The sequence below is a fragment of the Crassostrea angulata genome, chromosome 2 (genome assembly GCF_025612915.1).
Source record: "Crassostrea angulata isolate pt1a10 chromosome 2, ASM2561291v2, whole genome shotgun sequence".
Classification (NCBI taxonomy): Eukaryota; Metazoa; Mollusca; class Bivalvia; order Ostreida; family Ostreidae; genus Magallana; species Magallana angulata.
Genome location: NC_069112.1, coordinates 73,666,022 through 73,691,052, shown reverse-complemented (window position 1 = coordinate 73,691,052; position 25,031 = coordinate 73,666,022). Strand labels below are relative to the sequence as shown.

The window sequence follows — 25,031 nt, the reverse complement described above, 5'->3', positions numbered from 1 at the left end:
AACTCTCCTGTGCAGTTACTCTGGCAAACCGAAAGTGAAACAGTGTTTGGACCTAAGCCCAAATCATCACCGCTGACAAGACTTAGATCTTAAAAATAATAGATAAATTCGGTGTACTTTATGCTGTACCATTGTTTTTCAAGGAAACGTTTTTATAAATACCTTGAAAATAGTCAGATTTTTTATAGTACGAACAATTTAATTACTTTTTGTAGTCATGTGTATTCCTACGCCAGAGTTCAATATACTCTCGTTCAACCAGACGCTCGGCTGTATCCGTAAATCTCCGACAAGCAGGGAGTCTGGTTGAACAAAACTAGAGTTCAATATTGCAGGGATCCAGACGTGTACAATTTTTAAAAACATTTCGATTACTGATACACAGTTTGATTGAATTAATTCTAACTTTAAATATTACACAGCATGATTAATATGGGATTTTCTCGAAATTCTTGTCGGAAAACTTAGAGAATTCATATTATAAAAATTGTGCGTAATTCAAATACAAATTAGAAACTACTTGCCATGCAAAATAACATATCGTTGATTTTAAAATTGATAATAATCGATAAAATCAACTCCTGACAGTACTTCAGTACTTTGATTTTAATATAGTAGCTATTTCAATGAGCGACTTAATACCATTATGATTCACAAGGTAACAACCAGTTTATTCGCCGTGATTCAGCACGCGGCTTTAATAGCAATGAACTGGAATTAGGCCCAATAATTGTATATTCTCAAATATATCTACAAAATACAATGTAAATTTTAAATTTAAATACATATGAAGTATACTTCATCGTACGCACATGTACCTATAAACAAAAAAAATCGTGTTCGAAAGGGTTGATCGCTCTTCGATGACTTGTCTATACCTGATCGGTATAATATATATATACTACAACCAAACAACTACTTATATAGCTGCGCTTAAAGAAGTAGTCCGTAAAACTATAACTTTCAGAAATTTATATAAAGGGCACTTCATTTCTCAGGATAGGTAGTGTTTATCAATTCAGGGTAGACAAATGGATTATAGATACAGTTTACATGTAAAATAAAAACCGGTTTCCTGTCACATTGAAAGCTTTCCACTTGTTTAGATAAATTAACCAGTATTCAAACATACCATGCAGTCATATTCTACGATGGATAATAAAGTTTCGCACTGTTTATTTTTTTATATTCATTATTTATTTGCAGCAACGGTTTCTCCAACTGGTCAAATTGCCATCAGACACGTCATTGGTTATAAAAAAGAGACTGTCATAGTGAGATATCACCCTTCATGCTTTTTTGGATTGGATCACTTTGCACCGAATTTGGTCATTTCATAATATTTAACCAATGCTCTATACCTCAAAAGGTACATAGAAAAAAAATAATAGGTGATTGTTTGGGACAACTTTTACCACTGTACATGTACATTATCTTACAAGGTAAGCAAAATTGGTTTTCATACTGACACACGGATAAGAAACAGATTATCGATGTCGTATAGAACAAATCTAGAAACTTGATTTATTTTAGAGTATATCAAATTGCATTGTTGCATTGAGTATCACGTAGCACGATGATATGATTATATTTAATCTCTTAATTCCAACCATATCAGTCAACTTTTATTATATCTCGTTTTTAATTTTTATTATAATATCGCGATGATTTAGCATGAGAGGGAATTGTGACAATCATTTTTTGTTTCAAAAGAAAAGTTAACAATACATTTCTCGACAATGTAGATTATCGAATTAAATCTCTGTTTGAGTGGATAGCCTCCAATAGCCATACACACTGGTAATTTGAGAATGATTTCCAAACCATTTATATACTTGTTTTATTATTTTTCATTTACCGTATCAAATTTAACTCTTATAATTAATGTAAGTAAGAGAACAATATAAAACCTATCGAAAAACGGAAATATTTCGTAGCAAATTCAGAAATCATGTTAATGTTTCTTATCTGTTCATCACCTTTATAAGGAAAGCTATATACCATAACTAGAATTCAGTGCATTTCAACATGGCGTACTTACTGATATTGTCACTGCTTTCTCTGTGTGTTATTTGGAGTCCTGCTACAGCAAACCAAGGTGATGGTGGCGTGGACAAGATGGAGGACCGCTTTAGAACGATGGAGAGGAAAATAAACCAATACATGGAAGAAAATGGTCGCCTGAAGACGATGGAAAAAAAACTTTACCAATACATGGAGAAATTTGACCGCCTAAAGACAATGGAAAGGAAACTTAACCAATACATGGACGAACATGGTCACCTCTTACAACAGAATCAAGAACTACAGAGACGGGTCTCTGAGACTGAGAAAAAGAATGAAGAGTTGACGACAAAGATAGGTACTCTTAAGGAAACTGTTAAGAAAATACAACAAAGCAATGCCAAATGTCAAATGGATGTAAAGCAACTATCTAAATTCTTTGGAGAACATTCGTATAGTTTCACTGAAAATTCTCAAAAACTGAATGAAACTACCAAACTAGATAGTGACGGGCTTCTTTCCATCTCGACAAGTAATCCCATTCATAAAAGAATCGGTAAGGCTGATATTTAGATTTATACATTTAAACATACCAGTGTTACACTAGATACGAGGATTTTACAGCTCAATATTTCATGTCATGTCATTTAATTCTAGCAACGGTTGCTCCAGCTGATCAAGTCGCATTCTATACCTATCTATCAGCAAGCACCGCAGCCAACCTCCCTTCCAAACACATATTAGTTTTTGACCACGTTGTATTGAACAAAGGTCAAGGGTATCACCAGGACGACGGTATCTTTATTGTTCCAAGCCACGGCGTCTATGTATTTGCCTGGACTGTTGGTGTCCAATACCATGGATGGACACCTTTAGAAATAGTGGTCAACGGAGTTGTATTTGGATCCACTTTTGTAAACGGTGGTGCTGATGATTGGGACTTCAGCACTGGGATTGTTGTAGTAGAGATACATACCGGGGACCATGTCTACATCCGTATGGCAGAAACAGGACGAGAGTTAGTACACAGCAACTGGAGAGGAAGAACGTCTTTCTCGGGATGGAAACTGTTCTAGTAATTATATTGATTAAAAAATAAGCACATTATTTTATTTGTAGTTATTAAAAAAAACTTTGAAAATTTATTGATATTTAGTATTTCACTTCACCAAACCAAATAGTGTATAAAATTTATAAAAAGAAAAAAAAATGAGTTTAATTCATGTATGAAAAGTGTCAAACCATGTTTTCAGCCCATGGCACGCTTTTCTGCATTTTAAATGAGTTTTTTTTATTTGGAGGTCACAAAATATATCCTTGTAATTTTTAAAGGAAATATATATTCTATTTGATGGTTTTAATCACGAGAAAAATGCTATGCATACCTTTGTAATATAACTCATACTGAATGAATTCATGTGTTAATAAATGTCAAAATACTAAAGAAGTTCAATTAAAAAATAAGGAATGCAGGACTATGAGTGATGATCTTGATCGCTCTACGTTGTGTTACTATATAAGCAAGCTCAATTGATTTATGTACTGACACACTGATAAGAAACAGATTGTCAATGTCGTGTAGAACAATTCTAGAAACTTGGTACATTTTAGACTATATTATATAATTGCATTGTTGCAAAATGGCACGATTGTGTGTTTATATTTTATATCTTGTCACCAAATCAATCAAATTTTGAAATTGCTACTTTTGAATTGCCATCATAATATCACAATGTTTAAGTGTAAGAGTAAGTAATAAATATCATGTTTTGCAACAAAGGCAAAAATATACGGACACTTTTGAATATTGAATAAAATATCTCAGCGAGCATAAAACTTCAAATTATATTAATAATAGATCATGGGAGGGTCAGACATTGTGCTCTGTTCCAAGATATCCTTGATTCACATTTTCTTCAGTTATATACTCATATCTATAAATCAAAACAATGTTCATTTAAAAGTATGAAACATTTCAAAGATTTATCTTTTGAAACGCTCTTTCCAGCTAATTATCTGGCTTCAATACACGGCTAAAAGGTATTATGTCTACGGGGATTTGTCACTTTGTTGCTTTGCAACAGACCCGGATAATGTAGAAAAATTGTGCGAGGTATTTCCAGTGAGTTCCGAATGAAGAAAAGATGTCAACATTAAACTTTCCAATTATTAATCTTCTTTCGTTCCTTTGAACTTTTTTGAATTCGACCTAATAAGCTGCATAAGTATCTTGGGACAGACTGTAGCCTTTTAGATTTTTAAAAATAAATGTATTTCAATTACTAACATATTTAATATGAAGTACTAATATCGACTATATAACAGATTCAAAGCAATGATACCTTCCAGTTGTTTGTCAAACAGAATATGCCACTCAGATATAATATCATAAAAAGCTTTCCTCCAAAATAATCATCTGACTTTTTTATTTATAAAAAAATTATGCTGCCCGATTAAACAGGTTTAAATCCAAAAATAGACACACAAATCAAATGTAATCACAGGGAAAGTCTCAAAATTAAAAACATCATACTATCCTGAATTCATGATTATTGATAAAAAATATTTGTTAACTGTTTTTAGAATTTAAAACACATACATAACACTATTGTGAAAACAATTGTTTTTAGCCTATTGCAGTACCTTTATTTCTTCGAAGTTTATGAGCAAAGATCATAACGTGTAAAAATATTTGGAAATAAGATTTTTTTATATTACATTTGAAGTAATTAAAATAAGAAAATTCGTTGACTTCACACGTATGTGTCCTATTCCTTATCAGTGATTTCTGCAAGTAAGTGCATGAAGATATCATATACTACTAGAATTTGAACTTTGGTTGAACATGGCGTCTTTCCTGATACTGTCAGTGTTTTCTCTTTGTCTTTTTCCACGTCCTGCAGCTACAGCCTCACAAGGTGATGATCGTGTGGACAAAATAGAGGACCGACTGTGGAAGCTGGAGGGGAAACTTAATCAATACATAGAGGAAAATGGTCACCTGAAGAAGATGGAAAGGAAACTAAACCAATACATGGAGGAACATGGCCGCCTCCAACAACAGAATCAAGAGCTACAAAGATGGGTCTCTAAGACTGAGAAAAAGAATGGCGAGTTGACAATCAAGATAAGTTCTCTTGAGGAAAAAGTCAAGGAGATTCAGCAGAGTAATGACAAATGTCAGATTGACATAAAACAGTTATCTACAATTATTGAGGATAATTCTGATAGTTTCATTTTCAATAACGATCAAATGAATGGATCAACCCCATCGAATAGCAACGAAGTGAAATCGTTCTCATCGCATACTTATATCCGAAAAAGAATTGGTAGGACTGTATTTAATGTATCTATTATTATTATCAATGATATGAAATATAAGAATCTTTTACATTTTGAAAACACTTTACTTATGAATTAACCTTTTACCTTAGTTCCAGCAACGGTTGCTTCCACCGAGCAAGTAGCTTTCTACGCCTATATGTCTACAAACACGCAAGCAAATCTTCGGCAACATCACACACTGATATATGACGTGGTAAAAATCAACAAAGGTCAAGGTTATCACCAGGACGACGGTATCTTTACTGTCCCAAGTTCGGGTGTCTATGTGTTTGCATGGACTGTGGCTATTCAAACTCACGGATGGGCGAGTGTGGAAATAGTAGTCAACGGGGTAGTTTTCGGGTCCACATTTGCAGATGGTACTCTTAGTGATTGGGAGCATGGTTCTGGGATCGTCGTGGTCGAGACGCACACTGGGGACCACGTCTACGTACGCATGCAAGAAAACGGGAATGGAGTAGTTAACAGCAATGCAAGGGGAAGAACGTCCTTTTCGGGATGGAAACTGTTCTAATATGATGTAAACTATAAGAAATATATATGGTTTAATAAACACAGAAGTCTTACATCCTTTTTTATAACAGGTTAAATTTTCTTTTTATTTGAAATTAGAAAAAAGTGCAATGTGTTTTCTTAATGAAAAAATTCTGAAACCACGCAGTTATAATGTGACAAAACCAGCATTTTCAGGCGGGTATATCGTGTAATAAGTATAGCTGCATGGATAATACGTAATCAGCATCATGCAAACTTAATTAAAATGAACAGACGAATAATGCAGATATCACAAAAAAACATTTTGTTATACATGTTGCTTTTATTAATAATCTATTACGAGTCAATACACGGGGAAACTCGGAATGAATGGAAATATTGAAAGTAGTACATGTACATGTACTGGTTCGACTCCTTAGGTTTTCGACTTCATAATCTGATCAAGAATATCTGGTTCTTCGTAAAATGATATCAAAATATATCAATATTTGATGCACACGTTTACACATACTTGCAGTTTTGGGTAGGCGGTGTGAATGTAAGGAGACCTAATCTCAGCGAGATTCGTCGAGACTGAAAATTTTTTGACGGACGTCTCTTCCGAATCTCAGACCAGTGCCACACAAAGTGATTCGGGAAAATTTGCCCCAACTTCGGCCGATTGTTACGATAGAAATACGCTGAATTAAATCAAATGCCCGCTTCAACATTTTACCTTTAACATCCCTTTAACTCCCTATCAATTTCAAATGTTAGCTTCCTACCGTTAAACGATTTATATCCCACAAAATATGAACTCGTTTATTTTTCAATTCATTTCCACACTCATTCACACCTCCAATGATTAATCAATTAATAAACTGATTAATCAATAAAACACATGCAAACTGCAAACTGTACACTGCGTTTTATACCACTGTTATTTTTTTTTCCAATGAATGAACAGAATATTTTTTTTATTTAATTTCAATGAAACACTTTGTTTAATGCGTACAAATGGTCTAAATGTATTTTTTTTAAACCAACAACAAAAAAACACCTATAACCATGACTTGGAATACCTTTATATCATTTCATTCAAATTGTCCAGCTACTTAGAATAAAACAACGTCTATTTGTTCCAATTCTAAAGGTTATTCGAGCGCCAACAGTTTCTAATGTAGTAATGTACATGTACGCTTACAACCACAATTCGGAAATTTTTGTTCACGACCGAGCAGGTTTTACTTTTAGTGCACTTCTCAATTCTCGCGAAGGTTCGAGATTTCAGAAAAACCGGCATTATTGCTTCATCATAAACACAACAACTGAGAAAAAATGACGGGGACGGTCCGAATGGTGACTGAGGATTCACAGTTCCAACCGGAACTAGCGAACGCCGGGACGAAGCTCGTGGTTGTGGACTATTACGCCACATGGTGAGTTTAAGACCCCCCCCCCCCGGGTGAACATCAAACATCACAAAACATAGTACACTGCACTTTCCGTTATAAAGGGATTGGTTAGGTTTCTGTATCATATAATTTTATATCAAAAAATTATATCAAAAGCGTCTCTCAGTTATAAATGAACGCAATATCTTCGGCACATGTGTGATGTGGTATATTAGATGAAGAGGAAATTCGAAATTCGACGTGTACAACATGATACAAACTATTCAAAGTACGATTACGGTAATGATGATATAAGAACCAATACTTTTGTATCACTGCATAGGCTACACAGCTACATTAAATTTTGGTTTTTATATCCTCATTACCGTTATTACACTTTGAATCTCTAATTTACTTACAATATACACTGTAAGTCATAGTATTGATAGTATTGATTGATTTTGATAGATATTCAGCCAAGTGTGGTATTTTAACAGGCACTTTTCATGCTTTAACTCCGTGGATATTGGGACAGTCCTTCATTATTTATGTCTATTCTCTGTCCCAAGATATCCTGGCTTCAGATTTTGCTTGATAACTCGATATTGTGGCTAAAAACATCAGTGTACGAACTATGGAGATTTGGTAAGGCAACAGAGACATTAAAAATACTGGAATGGTTAACAGAAAATCAGCCACTTCAGTCACTTGTTGCAGTTATATTTCTGCATCCTTGCTAGCCAAGGGTTTTTGGTCCACCTTGCTCCCCATAAACCCTTGGCAGATCTCATTACGAAAACTCAGTGATTGGGTGGCGCTATCTAGCAAGTCTTTTAAAATTTATATATAAGCTCTTGTTTACAACACTGCGATCAGATCAGCTACTCGCAGCTGCAACCAATCTTTTAACAGAGCTTGTTGCTGAGTTTTCGTAATGAGATCTGCCAAGGGTTTATGGAGAGGAAAATGGACCGAAAACCCTTGGCTAGAGAGGATGTATTTCTGCCCACAATTTAACAGTTTATTAATTAATCTGACTGCTGTACACTGTCTCAAGATATCCCTGCAGATGTCTCAAGATATCCTTGAAGATGTCTCAAGATATCCCTGCAGATGTCTCAAGATATCTCTGCAGATGTCTCAAGATATCCCTGCAGATGTCTCAAGATATCTTCGTGAACATTTTGCTTAATTGCACAATATTAAATATTCCTTGGGTTTCCAAAATAGTTCATGCAATATTATGCAAAAATCAAATGAAAGATTTCTCCTTTGAAATGCCACCTCCAGCTTGTCAGGTGTCAATACACAGCTTAAATAGAAAAGGGTACACAACTAGATCTCTATAGGGATTTTGTATAGCAGCAGATTTGAAAGTTCCCAAGTGATAACATTAAATAATAGTGCATTTCAAGTGACTTCTGATTGGCTTGAGTATGTCTAAATATGTCAATAACAAATTATATTTTATTGACTTTGTGTCTTTACCTGTATAGGTGTGGACCCTGTCGTAGAATTGCCCCTGTGTATGGGGAGCTGAGCCTTAAGTACCCCAATGTTGTCTTCTTGAAAGTCGATGTGGACCAGTGTCAGGTATGTATATGTAAACAACAAAGAGAGAAAACAAATGCATGGGTCAGTATGAGGAGAGAACAAATATGTGAAGAGAGATAGAAAAAGATAGAAGAGATAAACAACAATTATGTATAGAAAGATAGAACACATGTATGTATTATATATCAAATAAAGAGATATGTAGCAAATATGTGTAGAGAGATAGAACGCACATGTAATAAAAATGAGAAGAAAAATAAAAGGATATACAGCAAATATGAGTAAAAAATAAAAAGATAATATGAGTAAGAAGAAAGAGAGAACAAATATAAGAACAGAGATTGGTACAGAGAGAGAGAGAGAGAGAGAGAGAGAGAGAGAGAGGGAGGAGAGAGAGATGTGTACAAAGAGGAGAGAGAGATTTGTAGAGACAACAAATACACGAAAAAAAAAAAAATTCAGACATTGGGGTGTCCTGTATGTGAGGTATATACTGGCTTATTTTAAGTAAACAATTGCCATGTCAGCTCTTTTATATATTGTTTAACAAAAAGAAATTATATATATTTTCTCAAATTCATTTATCAAGGCAGCCAGCAGCAACAATTACATTAATTGAGCACATTGAGAGAAATTATAAGTTTAGTTATTAACGATGAATCTTTGCTTCTATCAATTGACACAGGAAACAGCTCAAAGTCAAGGAGTCACAGCCATGCCTACTTTCATTTTCTACAAAAACAAAGTAAAAGTAGACGAGATGAAGGGGGCCGATGCTGCCGCTCTGGAGGAGAAGATCAAGCGCCTGATGGGTGATGGAGAGGAGGGAGCAGATGAGGTCACGGTAAAGGGACATGTAAGTGTGATTACATTACATAATTACATTATATTACATTACAATCATTAAATTATACTTACATCTACCAAGTATGATTCCCTCTATTTCTTACGGAAACTTATAGTTAATTCATAGCTCTATAGAAACAGCAAGACTGAAATCTACACGCCCCATTTATCGATTGGTCGAAATCTACAGTGGCTGAAACTGACAAGAAAATGACAGGGCAGATATCGACACGCCCTTTTTACCGATTGGTCCAAACCTATAGCGACCTAGGAAAAATCACGGACTGCACAAAATAATCATGATGATGTCAGACTCAAAGTCTCACAGGAGATGATTTGGCTGTTTCTTTTAGCTAACTTACTTACTTACGTACATTAACAGTAATTAAGTGAATTTTACTTACTTTTCTTAATCAATTTATCAATTAGCTTACAGAAAGATGTCAATATAAACAATAAAATGTTTTCTTTGATGATTCATTCGGGTTATGAAGATAGCGATCATTGCAGAAAAAAATTACATAACCGGCTAACGCGGGTTATGTATTTTTTCTGCAATGTCACTGCCTTCATATCCCGAATGAATCACCAAAGAAAGCATTTTATTGTTTAAATATACATTACATCTGATGGGGGGGGGGGGGGGTGTGGAGATGATGGAGAAGACAGTGTCTCAATGAAGGGGCACAGGGCACATACATATGATTACATTATAGAGCAAATATTACATTACATTACACGTGTTAAAATCTTTACATTATGTCTGAGTGGAGATATAGAGGAGGGGGCAGTCAAAGACATTGATAAGGGTTAAATGTTTGTGTAAGTACATTATTTTACATCACGTTACAGGGGGAAGGGGGGTAAACATTGAAACGGTCAGGCATATACAATACATTATAATGGGCTACTGCTAACTGATCATCTGATCATAACTTATACACATTATATTACATTATTTAGTTTAATCATAACAATACCAGTAAATGTATGACATTAAGTTGACTATTGGCTAATGAACCAAAAATGATATAAACATAATGCAGTTTAATCTTTGATAGAGTTTCGAAGTTTTTATTGACTTTATTATGTTGAAATTTAGAGTGAGTTTGTCAAGACAAAATTTTCACTGAGTTTACAGAGATTGATACTTGACTTGTTTTGGTTTTTAGTTTTGGCTAAGTTTGCCAAATTAAATTTTGAGTTTGCTGAGTTTATCTTTGACTAAGTTTGATGTATTTAATTTTTTGAGCAACTTTGTAAAATTAGATCTCTAGGTTTGTCAAATTAAATTATTTTCTGAATTTGATCTCCAACTGAGTTTGTTCTTTAACTCTGAGTGTGCTGAGATTGATCTTTTACTCACTTGACAGATGGACCTAGCCTCAATGATCAACAAGTCCGGCTGTGAGTGTCTGAACGAGTCAGACGAACACACACTGAGTCACGCACTCACCACAAAGGGAGGCTACCTGGAGTCCGACTGTGATGAGCAGGTAACTACCCACTGCCGGTACTGTAAACAATTATAGATACTGCCTGTACTGTAAACAATTATACATACTGCCTGTACTGTAAACAATTATACATACTGCCTGTACTGTAAACAATTATACATACTGCCTGTACTGTAAACAATTATACATACTGCCTGTACTGTAAACAATTATACATACTGCCTGTACTGTAAACAATTATACATACTGCCTGTACTGTAAACTGTAAACAATTATACATACTGCCTGTACTGTAATTACTTACACATATTTGTTTTGGCTGTGTATTCTTTTAGGCATTTTTGGTCAAAACCATCTTTTGCTCAATCAAGTACATTTCTTTAAACTGTAAACAAATACATTGCTAAATGCTCATTTTTAATTGATTTCTTGTATAAAATCAGATATGTGCAGAATTAATCTAGGTTAATGTCTTGAAAATCAGACTAAATATTGTACTTACTAAACATATACATTTACAGTATCTTCTCTCTCTCTCTCTCTCTCTCTCTCTCTCTCTCTCTCTCTCTCTCTCTCTCTCTCTCTCTCTCTCTCTCTCTGTGTTTTTCTCATATAGTTGACTAGAAATATGATTTTGATATTGATTACATACAGATGTCATTACCCATTTGTTGTCAATTTTCTCCTATTAATAACAATAATTTCATCTTTTGCTTTCTTTTGTTTTTTTCATCTCCTAGACTCTTTTGGGATCATTATTTTCAGTACTCTCTAAATATTGATTTATAAGTTTAATTTGTAAATAAATAGATTTTGTAATTGAAGTTCAACTTCTGCTTTCAGTTACTTATCAGTGTGGAGTTTACACAGAGTGTAAAGTTGCATTCCCTGAAGCTTTACGCCCCAGAAGGTAAAGTGTAAATTGTAATTGTAAACCTCATCACAATCCATATGAAACATATTTGAAGAGGAAATGAAAAATGTTTTAGTTTCGAATGCAATATAAAGCTGGCATTCAAAGGACCGATGAATCTCTGTAACATTATCTCATTTAAAAGAATTAACACATCTTTATTGATTGAAAAAAACATATCCATCAATTTAGAAAGTAACATCATACATTTATAGAATTTACAATGATAGACATTCAAAATAATAAGATACATGCATTACACAAATTTCTAGCTTGCTATTAAAATATTAACTATTTTCACCAAACCTTGAAAAAGAAAATATTTCATCTACATGTAATGTAAAAAAACCCAGAAAAAACATTGTAATTTTTTTTTAAAGAGAACGGGCCAAAGATGGTGAAGATCTTCCAGAACGTTCCCCGAGCCCTGGACTTTGATCAGGCGGAGAGTAACGAGGCAGTACAAATACTAGAGTAAGCTCCCCTTGTGTACAAATACTAGAGTAAGCTGCCCTTGTGCACAAATACTAGAGTAAACTCCCTTTGTGTACAAAAACTAAAGTAAGCTTCCTTTTTGTATAAATACAAGAGTGAGCTCCCTTTGTATATACAAGAGTTATCCTCCTTTGTGTACAGCTCCCTTTTTGTACAAATACTAGAGTGAGCTCTCTGTAAGAGTCCTTTGATTTCTTTTTAACTGATGGCTTAGTGTGTATTCTGTTTAAATGAAAAACGTGTTTAAAAACACTTTTGAACTAGCAGCCAGGTGTATTATTGTGCATATCCCCTTAACAGCTTGAAATTATATTGAATTTTTCTTTTTTCTTTTTTTTTGGAAAAACCCATACCATTCCAAGGAAGACAGTAAATAATGTGAATTATGAGATTTGATTTTTATAGGATACTATTTGACACTTAGTTAAAATTTGGGGCAGATATTTTACAATATGTAGTCCTAATAATTAATTCAGGTTTCAAGTATGGAACTACAATTGTTACATCAATATGCAGATAGAAAATTGGGAATAGTTTTCTTGACTCCCATTTTCTTTTAATGCATCATCAATCAAGAAGGAAAAATTAAAAGAAATAGAAATGTCTCTATAAAACTCCTAATATATAAATAGTGCCTGTTTGGGAGGGTAACAGTTGAAATTGACACCCTGAGGAAACCATTGTCAACCGACGCAAAGCAATGGTTTTCAAGGGGTGTCAATTTCAGCTGTTATCCTCCCAAACAGGCACTATTTATTTTATTATACTGAATGACTTAATTTTAGAGAATTTTTAGATTGCTTTTATATAGAGATGACGTGAATTCTACGGCGAACCGTACGCGCATAATTTACGCGCATGTAACAATTCGTTGTGTTACCTGTTGCTAAGTGTGTTGCTAGCGATAAAGGTAATAGAACGGATTATCAACTGCGTCTAAACCAATCAGATTTCAGTATTTAACATGAAAGTATAATAAATAATAAATACTAACTTAAAGCTGATCACTGCTCATAAATAAGCACTGTCCGCCATATTTTTCTTTTATCACTGCTATCCCTACAACCTCTTTACAAGCCACAGACTTCTTAGCAGTGTAAGATATTTCGATGAAGAGGTCACAGTTGTGTTGACATACATCTTGCCTCACCATGTTACTCGGTCGCAATGAAATTATCAAATTGTATGCACTTTTTTCAAGCCAGGAGAATACTAACATCAAATAAACAGGTCAATGCATTATTTACAAACAGAATTTGCATTTAGAATAAGAAATAAACGCATAAATCCAGAGACCACGAAAGGAATACTACACGTCCTGGGCTTAAAGACGGTGCCTATTTATAAACAGTGTTCAGCTTGAAAGCTCTGGGTTTTATTCAAATTCTGAAGGTCTGGTATTTCTCTAATGGTATTTAAAGTGTGTCAAGAAAGATAACTCTTCATTTCTTCTGTCTTTTTAGACTAACCCCAGCTGACTTGAAGGAGGGCACCCTAATCCCACTACGTTATGTCAAGTTCCAGAACGTAGGAAATGTCACCGTAAGTCATCAACAAAAACCAGGAGCCTTTCTTGATTTTGTATACCCCCCCCCCCCCCTCCTTCAAAACACCCCTCATTTCAATCAATTAAACAATAGAATGCTTTCTTTGCTGTATTGAATTTGTACTGGATATCAAGGAAGGGAGAATTGCTTTAAGAATGGGTAAAACACATCAGCCGGTTAATATACAGTATAGATTTTTCTGCAGTGATCACTTCTTGTATTATATTAAATTTGTTGTTGGTGGTTGATACTGAGAATGAATGGAATGACCAATGCAGGCAATACTGCTGGGTTTTTAGCTCACCTGAGCCAAAGGCTCAAGTGAGCTTTTCTGATCACAATTTGTCCGTTGTCTGTCGTCGTTGTCGTTGTCGTTGTCGGCGTTGGCGTTGGCGTTGTAAACTTTTCACATTTTCATCTTCTTCTCAAGAACCACTGGGCAGATTTCAACCAAATTTGGCACAAAGCACCACTAGGTGAAGGGGATTCAAGTTTGTTCAAATGAAGGGCCACGCCCTCTTTAAAGGGGAGATAATTGAGAATTATTGAAAATTTGTTCGTATTTTTCAAAAATCTTCTTCTCAAAAACTATTCGGCCTGAAAAGCTCAAACTTGTGTGGCGGCATCCTCAGGTAGTGTAGATTCAAGTTTGTTCAAATTATGGTCCCCAGGGGTAGGGAGGGGCCACAATGGGGGGATCAAGTTTTACATAGAAATATATAGACAAAATCCTTAAAAATCTTCTTCTAAAAAACTATCAGTCCAGAAAAGCTCAAATTAAAATGGGAGCCTCCTCAGATAGTGTAGATTCAAGTTTGTTCAAATCATGGTCCCCGGGGGTAGGGTGGGGCCTCAATGGGGGGATCAAGTTTTACATAGGAATATATAGAGAAAATCTTTAAAAATCTTCTTCTAAAACATTATTAGGCCAGAGAAGCTCAAATCAAAGTGGAAGCTTCCTCAGGTAGTGTAGATTCAAGTTTGTTCAAATCATGGTCCCCAGGGGTAGGGTGGGGCCACAATGGGGGGATCAAGTTTTACATAGGAATATATATAGAGAAAATCTTTAAAAATCTTCTTCTAAAAAATTATTAGGCCAGAAAAGCTCAAATAAAAGTGGAAGCTTCCTCAGGTAGTGTAGACTCAAGTTTGTTCAAATCATGGTCTCCGGGGCTAGGGTAGGGCCACAATTAGGGGATCAAGTTTTACATAGAAATATATAGACAAAATCTTTAAAAATCTTCTTCTAAAAAACTATCAGGCCAGAAAAGCTCAAATTAAAATGGAAGCATCCTCAGGTAGTGTAGATTCAAGTTTGTTCAAATTATGGTCCCCGGGGGTAGGGTGGGGCCACAAGAGGGGGGTCATGTTTTACATAGGAATATATCGAAATTTTTTTTTAAAATCTTCTTCTCAAAAACTATAAGGTCATAAAAGCTTAAATTTGAGTGGAAGCATCCTCAGATAGTGTAGATTCAAGTTTGTTCAAATCATGGTCCCCAGGGGTAGGGTGAGGCCACAATTAGGGGATCAAGTTTTACATAGAAATATATAGACAAAATCTTTAAAAATCTTCTTCTAAAAAACTATCAGTCCAGAAAAGCTCAAATTAAAATGGAAGCATCCTCAGGTAGTGTAGATTCAAGTTTGTTCAAATTATGGTCCCCGGGGGTAGGGTGGGGCCACAAGAGGGGGGTCATGTTTTACATAGGAATATATAGAAATTTTTTTTTAAAATCTTCTTCTCAAAAACTATAAGGTCAGAAAAGCTTAAATTTGAGTGGAAGCATCCTCAGATAGTGCAGATTCAAGTTTGTTCAAATCATGGTCCCCAGGGGTAGGGTGGGGCCACAATTAGGGGATAAATTTTTATATAGGAATATATAGAGAAAATCTTTAAAAAAATTTCTTTTCAAAACTTTATGGCCAAGAAAGCTCAAATTGTAACCATCCTCAGATAATGTAGATTCAAGTTTGTTCAAATCATGGTCCCTGGGGGTAGGGCGGGGCAACAATGGGGGATAAATTTTTATATATAGAGAAAATCTTTAAAAATCTTCTTCTCAAAACTATAAGGCCAGGAAAGCCCAAATTTAAGTGGAAGCATCCCAAGATCGTAAAGATTCAAGTTTGTTTAAATAATAGTCATGGGGTATGGTGAGGCCACAATGGGGGATGAATTTTTACATAGGAATATATAGAGAAAATCTTTAATATCTTCTTTTTAAAGACTATTTGGCCAGAAAAGCCTAAACTTGTGTAGAGGCATCCTCGGATAGTGTAAATTCAAGTTTGCAAAATCACAGTCCCTAGTGATAGGGCTGGGCCGTGACGGCAGTTTGAATTTTTACATAGGAATATATAGAGAAAAATCTTTAAAAATATTCTGGGAAAGTTTTCGGTCCAAAACTCAGTACTTAGTGTGAAAGCACAGGTTATGCAGATTTAAGTTTGATGAAACCATGATTCCCTAGAGAAAAGGGGGGCCACGAAATGGAGGGGGGGGGGGGGGTAAATTGGAATAGAGAAAAATCTTCTTACAGGTACAACAACAAAAGGGGCTTGGTATTTACCCAAAAAAAGAGGTGGATAAAAATTGACAGATTTTCTATTTTTTTTAGCAAGATCTACTGTACTTAGTTGTCAAGATATTTTGATACTGTAATGCTAATTTGATCAGAATTAAGGCAATTGTTGATCAGGTGAGCGATGTGGCCCCTGGGCCTCTTGTTTTTATAGCAATGGTCGCTACATGTTATTCTCAGCACTTTCAAGGTTGTATGGGACATACCTTCTATCGAAATTAAAAATAAAATCAAGGATATTTTTTTTATTTTTTTCATTCTCAAATTTTTCACCTATCCGCATATTACAATAGTTAGAGCGCTATCTATGAATCTATAAGCTATCAATCTGTTGAGACCTTTATAACTTTTTACTTTTCGAAAAAAAAAAAATTAAAACATGTAAAAATGGGCTTGGTCATATCCAATAATGTCGAAAGAGGTCTATGATAGGTTTGATCATGCCCTAATCATAATTATCATTTCATAATGATAGCGTGATTCCTTTTTACCTATATACATATTTATATACCGATAATTTTAAGCAATTGTACCATTATATACTAAATTATTGACATTATACATGGTATAATTATTCTAACCCTGCTTGATTCCCATACTACATGTAAGTCATTTGACAATGTATCTACATTAAACATTTGACTTGTGGTATAATCACAAAGAACCCTAGGGAAGGTAAAGAAAATGTTGATAGCTGTTTATTGTCTGTCTTGAATCAGGTGTTCATCAAGGACAACCAGACCGGGGCGGAGACTACACAGATTGATTATATAGGATTCGTAGGATCCCCGCTAGACACCACCAATATGTCGGAATTCAAACGGGTAAGTCACCTCCAACCTCTCATCGTTCTTCATCATAAAAGATTTTACAAAGGCAACAGAATCAGGGAGGCTAATGAACTCCCCCCCCCCCCCCCACACACACACACACTTTTTTGGTAATAAGACATAACCATTAGGAAAACTTCTGATTTCTTTTTCTTCTTTTTCTTTTTTTCTTTTTTGCTTGTCAAAATTTCTGATAAGTCTAGCCCCCCCCACACACACACACATCCAATTTTGCTTCTGAGGCCACTGATTTTACCAAAAGTTTCAAAAAGCATAGACAATACAATAATAAAATATTTTTTTTTTACATATTTTAATATGATGCTGCATAAAATTTTGCAAAAAATCTATATAGAACATTACAAGTGTGTTATTCTAAGTCTCTTGTATTTTACAATTAGCAAGAAAAGTGAGATAACTCTCACTTGTTATAATGAATTACAAAGTGTCCGGATAAATTATTGACAATTTCAAACTGATTGCAGCACCACCTATTAAATAATTATCTACTGTTTTTGCCAAACCTGAATATTGTTGAAATGTCTTTATTTTGAAGATGTATATGATATATAAGATTTTGTAAATTGTTTTGATAATACCCAGTGCAAGTCATTGTCAAATGTGCACAAATTAATAAGCTTGTAATGAAGAATTTTTTCACCATATAATTTCATTAAAGCACATATATATTTCATTTCTAGTTTAAAGAGACTTAACATTTATATCATATGGACTCAAACTTAAAATTTTTATTAACATCACATGATTTTAAAAGACAGCAGTTGTCAATGGAATTGGAATTTTATAGAAAAACAAGAAGTAGTGAAAATAATTCATGCACAAAAAAAAGTGTCTAAACTCTAATTGTACACTTGGTATGACCTCGGAACGTTGTGTTACATATAATTGAGGCACCTGATGAAGAAGGGAAATGGAAATACTCAGGGGTTCTAGATAATGAAATATTGCTATGATTTAATAATGATACAAGAAGATTTAACAATATTTTCTCTTACAAGATATATGTAGTTCACACTTGTGTTTTGTCTCTATTTGAATTGATCCTTTTTTAGCAAAATGATTTGAAATCCATTTAAGGTGGTATGGGACATTTGTCAATATTAATGTGGATTAAAGTACATTATAATTAGAATAATTGAACAGGTTTAGATTTTTCAAATTTTGCAATATTTCACCAAAAAATATGTTTTAAAAAACTTTGTAAAGGTAAAAATATTTAAATCCCCAGTAGGAATAGAACGCATGACTTTCAGATTCGTTGTGAACCCTCTTACCCACAGCGCTAAGCTGATGCATGCTTAATTTTGGGGAAAAAACTATAATTTATAAAAAAGATTACACCTGAATTTATTGTTTATTTTGATAAATAGTATGTCATAACATGTAGGTGTCCCATACCACCTTCATGAACAATTCTTGTGTTTTGTAAAATAATCACAGACAATTTCGTGATGACTATTTGACTTCTGATTTATTTTACAGGTTGCTGGTAAAAAGGGAGAGAGTCACTGACACAGAGGAAATCCTAGGTTACAGAATTACAGTGGGACGTTTATATTGATGGGGGAGGGGCAGGTTCTGAATTGTGGCAGGGGCGGGTCGTACATCAACAGGAGAATATGACATTCAACAACACTGAGATATTCATGTAGTTGTGCTTCAAGTGGCTAAATATTTTTTACATGTACTCTACAAACAAGACAGCACATACACTGTTTTGGGTTGGAGTTTCGAAGTTTTCCCATCATGCAATTGTTTTGTATGAAATTATGTCATGCCTTTGGAAAATGCCATACTGTTCATTTGTTCAATTGTACAGCCATCCTCAGTTTGTATACACATTAATTTGATTTTATATCTTGACTTTGTTTCTTGAATGGGTTATAAGCTGTATATTGTGTACATCTGTATAAGGGTTAGGTAAAACTAACTTCCAAAAGTAAGAATTACATGCATGCCTTGTCAGTAAATGTGATTTACAAACAAACATGGCTTTTCTAAAGTTGTGCAATTCTTAATGTTCTGTTCTTGATGTGCAAATGAGAATTTAAATTATTTTAATAAACACTTGAAAAAAAATTTTTTTTGCTGAATGAATTTGTTTTATTTTTCCATATTAAAAGAAGGCAGGACGTTGATCACGTGACTTTTTACTATAGAATATATATAGCAATGCATGTAGGTAATAAAATAAGGTGGATGTCATGTTGTTTGAATGGTTTATATAATTTAAATATAAGGTGATGAAAACATCTCCATGTTTTTCCAGTTTAATACATGTATAATTTAATGGGTTTTATCAAGAAAAGTTCCCCATCTAAAGGACTAAGTGCGGTTTTATGCAATTTTTGCCCCCCCCCCCCCCCAAAATCAAAGTTTTAGAAAGAGCTTTAAAATAAGGTGAAAGATAGTTAAAATCATATTGGAAATAAAGGTGTAAAAGGTTATCACCACAGTGACGTCATTATGTAGTAATGACGTCATGAATATTGCATTATTTTGATAAATTGATGTTTTGTAGCAAAATATGGGTGTTTTCCGATGGTTATTCGACTGGGAAACATCGAGCGCAGGCTTGCTCAAGTACCATTTTTTAGTATAATATGTATAAACTATTCGAAGAAAAACATGTTAAAATCGCACTTGAGCAGACCTGCGCTCTATACTTCCGAATGCAAAATATAGAGCAAAAATGAGAATATCTTCATTTGTTTGCAAATTTGCGGGAATTAGGTCATTTAGGTGACGTCATAGATAAACAGGGAGTGAGCAATGATGACTAAAATCATTGTTAAAGTTATTGGCACCCTCTTTTCAATGATTTGTGAAGATTTCATTTTTGTACGATACTATTTAATAATTGGTTGAAATTGGGGGCAGATATTTGACCATACCGCACATAGTCCTTTAAATAGAGAACTTTTCTTCATACAACCCATTAGAGGAGGAATTTTTAACGTTTTCAACTTTAGAAAGTTAGGTAGTGCAAAATCATGTGATTGATACAATCATAGATATGTTCTAAATAATATTCTATTATTGTTTATAAATAATTCCAATGGTTCAAAACCGAAAAACTCACATAAATTCACAATTTCAGAAAAATTGGTCACAAGTGCTTGCGGACTGGACCGTGCACTCCCCCCCCCCCCCCTTTTCTTTTTTTTTTTTCATAATAATTATTTTTAAATTATTGTTAACAACCCCTTATATATGTCTCCAGTCGAAAAATAAAAGAAATATTATGACTCGGTAGCATTTTATATTCACACTCGTTTCCCCTATATGCCCTATATATATAAGGCCTTTATTTAAATTTTAAAATGCCCCCCCCCCCCCCCACTCATTTAATTAAAAAAAATCTGAGGCCGAGACACTGATCGACTTTCTTTGAAAACGTTCAACATTTTAATTTGCTAATTATATTTATTTATAGAAACTAAACCTTTTTTGACTTTATAACAGTATATATCGTACGTTATACGTACGTTCCACATTCTAATCATATATATCTAAATACATGTATATATGCACATAAATTATTACCCGTTTACTTAATAAAACACGAAACTTACAATTGATCACAATAGAGAATATATGGTGTAAATGGGCACGGGCCCTGGAAGTTATTGTAAATATATTGCATGTGCATGTATAAAAAAGTAAGGGTAGGACACTTTTTGGGGGGCGAAATCGGGTTTGACAAAGTCTGGGCGTTCCTCAAACGAAATTTCGCGACAAATCGTTCAAGTATACTTTACTTACGACATATGTATACATTCGTTCCGCTCCAATGCTGTTACGTCGAAGAAAAAGGTGTTTTTATACACCCAAGTGCCTAAGAATTTCGCTAGACTGGTTTACATCCGGTTTAATCGCAGTGAATCGAAAGGTAAATTGAAAGGTAAGTTCTGATTGGTCAATAATGAAATAAATTCTTTAATTTCTTATCGATATTTGTCAATCTTCTTCATTATTCTCGCATTTCATTGTTGAAAGGCCAAACTACCCAGTATCTATATACATAACTCCTTTCAAACATCTGATACATACTCACCATAAATTGTTATCAGTTTCGCCACCTTATTGACGAGCAGATTTATTTTATTATTAACCAATCAGAACTTATCTTTCGATTCACTGCGATTAAACCGGATGTAAACCAGTCTAGCGAAATTCTTAGGCACTTGGATGTATAAAAACACCTTTTTCCTCGACGTAACAGCATTGGAGCGGAACGAATGTATACATATGTCGTAAGTAAAGTATACTTGAACGATTTATCGCGAAATTTCGTTTGAGGAACGCCCAGACTTCGTCAAACCCGATTTCGCCCCAAAAAGAGTGTCCTACCCTTACTTTTTTATACATGCACATACAATATATTTACAATAACTTCCAGGGCCCGTGTAAATGGGTCACTTATAGAACAATATATGTACCAATATTTATCTTATGATCTTACTTTGTTAAATTAAAATTTCACTTAATTCGAATAAAGATCTAGATATTTTCCCAAATTAAAAATTAAAGAGCTGTCTATCGGAGAACTACTTTATTCCTTTTCCAATTCATAAGCGGTTCTGCAGGTCTTCTGAAGCAGACTGAATTGGAATGTATATACACTTGCCGCATCATTTAATCGATTGCGTGAGAGAAAGAGAAAAAAAAATGTTTATTAATAGCCCCAAATGACCCCAGAAAATATCTGTGTCCCAAAACAGACGATTCCAATCGGGAGCGAGGGGGAATTTCCTAGTGACCTATATTTAACGCGAGGTCAATGACTCTTGCTGGGGCGCAGTGACCCAGTATTGACCCAGTTTTAACAGGGCAACGTTCTACGCTGAACTACTTTGACCTTAAAATAGCGAAATTACGCAATATGTGTGTCGAAAAGCGCAGAACATTGAACAGGTAACGGAGTTTGTTGAGCCTTGTACAGCGGACGTTCCCACCGTCTGGAAAGTGCACGCTAAATCAAAAGTGAAAGTAGCTAGGGTTTAATCAGAGCAGGTGCCGGAAGGTGACTGTATTCTTGCCTGATATACATCTCTCTCTCTCTCTCTCTCTCTCTTGGGATTATTACGTAATTATACCATGGCGAGACGGTACGCTTAAATATTGGTCGGGATCATCCAGTTTTAATTTGAACCTTGAAAAAAAGGAAGACATATATTATTGTGCCGTTTCGTGTTACGCACGCATGCATGCAGCCCCAATGAAAGAAAAAAAAAATAATCGTTATAAATGAGAAGACATTATTTTAATGTCTGTTGGAAAGGGAAAAAAAACTGTATATTTATGCACCGCAGTACCAAACATTTGGAGAGTTTTCGACTTTAAAATGTTAGAATTTAACTTGATAAAGCTAAACAAATAAATATCATGCACATTTATTATTATTTTTTAAAGATTATACATATGAAGTCTTTATATATAGGTATTACGACTATAGATATACGCACTTCTTAGATGACGCATCATAGGCGTCGGAACCGGGAAGGGGGGGGGGGGCTTAAATCACCCCGTCCCGCCTCTCGATCCTACCCATACACTCACACACACATGCACTTTTTTTTGGCAAACACATACATATGTAAATTAATGACAATGCATTGATCAATCATTTCAACACTTGTATGTACATGTATCTATATATATATTGTGTTTTAATCTTTAATCCGGAAAAAAATTCTACCGACGCCTATGCATGAACCTATTTTCGGTAATTATACCATAAATGTCTATCTAAAATAATAAATTTAAATTCTTCAAGGTGTGTGTTTGGGGGGGGGGGGGGCTCCAGACCCCACCCATATGCGCCTGCTTATACATCCTGACATGCGCGGATCCAGAAAAAGTTTTCAAAGAGGACGGGGGGGGGGGTCTGAGGGATGATTTGCATGTTTGACGTGGAAGAGGGTCAATCACTAATTTGAAATTTCCAGGTCTGGACCTCCCTCCCCACCCCAAACCCCGACCTCCATCTATAGATCAATCAGCATACAAAAGATTGGTAACGCTATATAATACATTAATTGTTTGTAGCCTATTTCTTTTTTTTTTTGATTTGCTTTACTTAATTACGTACATTTGCAGATTATAACGAAATTCAGCAAAGAATTGCAAACTCTGAACAAAGAAAATGATAATTCAGGCGGCGAACCAGACAACCAACAGTTAATGCAAATTATATTTTGTTTCTTTAATTAAGTATAATTTATTTCCATACGTACACTTGCACGCACACAATCATGCGCGAGCATGCTATATATATGCACGTACCCAGTGAACTATAAATGCATGCATAATAACAACAGGATTCATTCAATAGATGTAGTCGGTTAAAAAAAACCCAGTTATATATCTACGTCAGACTCACATTTAAAAATAAATCAGAACAAATGAAACTACTGTGTCAATCCAGGTCGGTGACCCCGGGGTCGCTGTGACATACTTGTACCTGTACTTATATATGTATATATATGTTATTCGCTGTAATACATAATCGAGGGGGGGGGGGGGGTGGGTTCGAATAACGAGGTGACATGAAAATATCTGGAGCGGAGCAACAGCAATATAGTAATGAAAGAGAGACGCAGTTTTACTTTTTTTCTTTCTCTTTTGTGATTTTTATTGAATTATCTGAAGTATGAACATCACACTTCAAAGACTCACGCTTTCAAAGATATGCTATTCATACTTCATATTGTGTTGAGTGAGCAGACCTTCCGCACATGATTCATACAGATCTATTGACCTATTATGGCTTTATGAATTATCGGTCGACCTAGTTACCGCATTTTAAATAGCTGTATTAGTATACCATTCAGAAATAAAGTAGAATTAGGTATTTTTTCCTTGCACTTGTTTTGAAATAAATGAAATTCATCGACCCGAGATCAAGCGGTACTATAATGTACAACTGACCTGAAGGAGAATTTTTATTCCATTAATATGTCTTCTTCGATCACCTATATGCTAATGATAATCAAGTGATGAAGCCCGTTAATTCATGAGTTTTATCAATTTGAAAACTTATACTGGACATAAAAATACATTTTTCATTTACGATATTTACTTTGCAATAAATCAGATTAGAGCATCAAAGATAAAATAAATTCCATGCAAAAATGAAACGTATTATATTATTAATAAACGTACACATACATTATTTTTTTATAATAAAAAATTATATATATATATATATATATATATATATATATATATATATATATATATATATATATATATATATATATATATATATATATATATATATATATATATATATATACCCTCAACCTAATATTAGGTAGAAAGTAAATATTTTTAATTACGAGAAAAATATATATAACGTCAGGTGTCTGTGACTATAATTCCTCGTGTTGTATGTTTGAATGTTTAAAGAGTCCGACCCAGATCAAGTTTTAAAGAAGAGCTCAAAAGAATTTTTAAAAAATGTAATGAAAATGAAATTAAAAGCTGAGATCTCGCTCAACACCCGGATGAGTGCATACAGTTAGATATTTTGATAAAAAAAAGAACTGTTTATGATCTTTG

At 34.3% G+C, this 25,031-nt stretch overlaps 3 protein-coding genes across 5 annotated transcripts; all 3 read left to right on the top strand.

The window, feature by feature from the left end:
• The first annotated feature begins 2,007 nt into the window (after window positions 1-2,007).
• On the top strand, window positions 2,008-3,541 carry LOC128172173 (cerebellin-3-like). 2 transcript variants are annotated; one of them, XM_052837957.1, is made up of 2 exons: window positions 2,008-2,362; window positions 2,662-3,541. In XM_052837957.1, exons 1-2 carry the CDS (start codon window positions 2,029-2,031, stop codon window positions 3,078-3,080), a joined length of 753 nt encoding a protein of 250 aa, XP_052693917.1. In that variant the 5' UTR covers window positions 2,008-2,028; the 3' UTR covers window positions 3,081-3,541. The 2 variants fall into 2 exon arrangements, with proteins under 2 accessions (XP_052693917.1, XP_052693916.1); XM_052837956.1 differs by having other exon boundaries at window positions 2,008-2,560; window positions 2,662-3,538.
• On the top strand, window positions 3,062-5,920 carry LOC128172174 (heavy metal-binding protein HIP-like). Of its 2 annotated transcripts, XM_052837960.1 has the most exons (3): window positions 3,062-3,079; window positions 4,908-5,333; window positions 5,439-5,920. In XM_052837960.1, the coding sequence occupies exons 2-3, from the start codon at window positions 5,015-5,017 to the stop codon at window positions 5,861-5,863; spliced, it is 744 nt and encodes a 247-aa protein (XP_052693920.1). In that variant the 5' UTR covers window positions 3,062-3,079; window positions 4,908-5,014; the 3' UTR covers window positions 5,864-5,920. The 2 variants fall into 2 exon arrangements, with proteins under 2 accessions (XP_052693920.1, XP_052693919.1); XM_052837959.1 differs by lacking the exon at window positions 3,062-3,079 and having other exon boundaries at window positions 4,819-5,333.
• Window positions 5,921-7,075: 1,155 nt separating this feature from the next.
• Window positions 7,076-19,564, top strand: LOC128172176 (thioredoxin-like protein 1). The gene is made up of 9 exons (XM_052837962.1): window positions 7,076-7,262; window positions 8,714-8,810; window positions 9,457-9,627; window positions 10,991-11,113; window positions 11,918-11,984; window positions 12,368-12,461; window positions 13,946-14,024; window positions 17,334-17,438; window positions 18,948-19,564. The coding sequence occupies exons 1-9, from the start codon at window positions 7,162-7,164 to the stop codon at window positions 18,975-18,977; spliced, it is 867 nt and encodes a 288-aa protein (XP_052693922.1). The 5' UTR covers window positions 7,076-7,161; the 3' UTR covers window positions 18,978-19,564.
• The last annotated feature ends 5,467 nt before the right edge of the window (window positions 19,565-25,031 follow it).

Excerpts from the sequence above, each read along its gene's own strand:
- LOC128172173 (XM_052837956.1), top strand. The coding sequence starts at position 2,029 with ATGGCGTACTTACTGATATTGTCACTGCTTTCTCTGTGTGTTATTTGG. Across the intron at positions 2,561-2,661 it reads TCCCATTCATAAAAGAATCG|CAACGGTTGCTCCAGCTGAT; the intron begins GTAAGGCTGATA and ends ATTTAATTCTAG.
- LOC128172174 (XM_052837959.1), top strand. The coding sequence starts at position 4,850 with ATGGCGTCTTTCCTGATACTGTCAGTGTTTTCTCTTTGTCTTTTTCCA. Across the intron at positions 5,334-5,438 it reads TTATATCCGAAAAAGAATTG|TTCCAGCAACGGTTGCTTCC; the intron begins GTAGGACTGTAT and ends CTTTTACCTTAG.
- LOC128172176 (XM_052837962.1), top strand. The coding sequence starts at position 7,162 with ATGACGGGGACGGTCCGAATGGTGACTGAGGATTCACAGTTCCAACCG. Across the intron at positions 8,811-9,456 it reads TCGATGTGGACCAGTGTCAG|GAAACAGCTCAAAGTCAAGG; the intron begins GTATGTATATGT and ends CAATTGACACAG. Across the intron at positions 9,628-10,990 it reads AGGTCACGGTAAAGGGACAT|ATGGACCTAGCCTCAATGAT; the intron begins GTAAGTGTGATT and ends CTCACTTGACAG.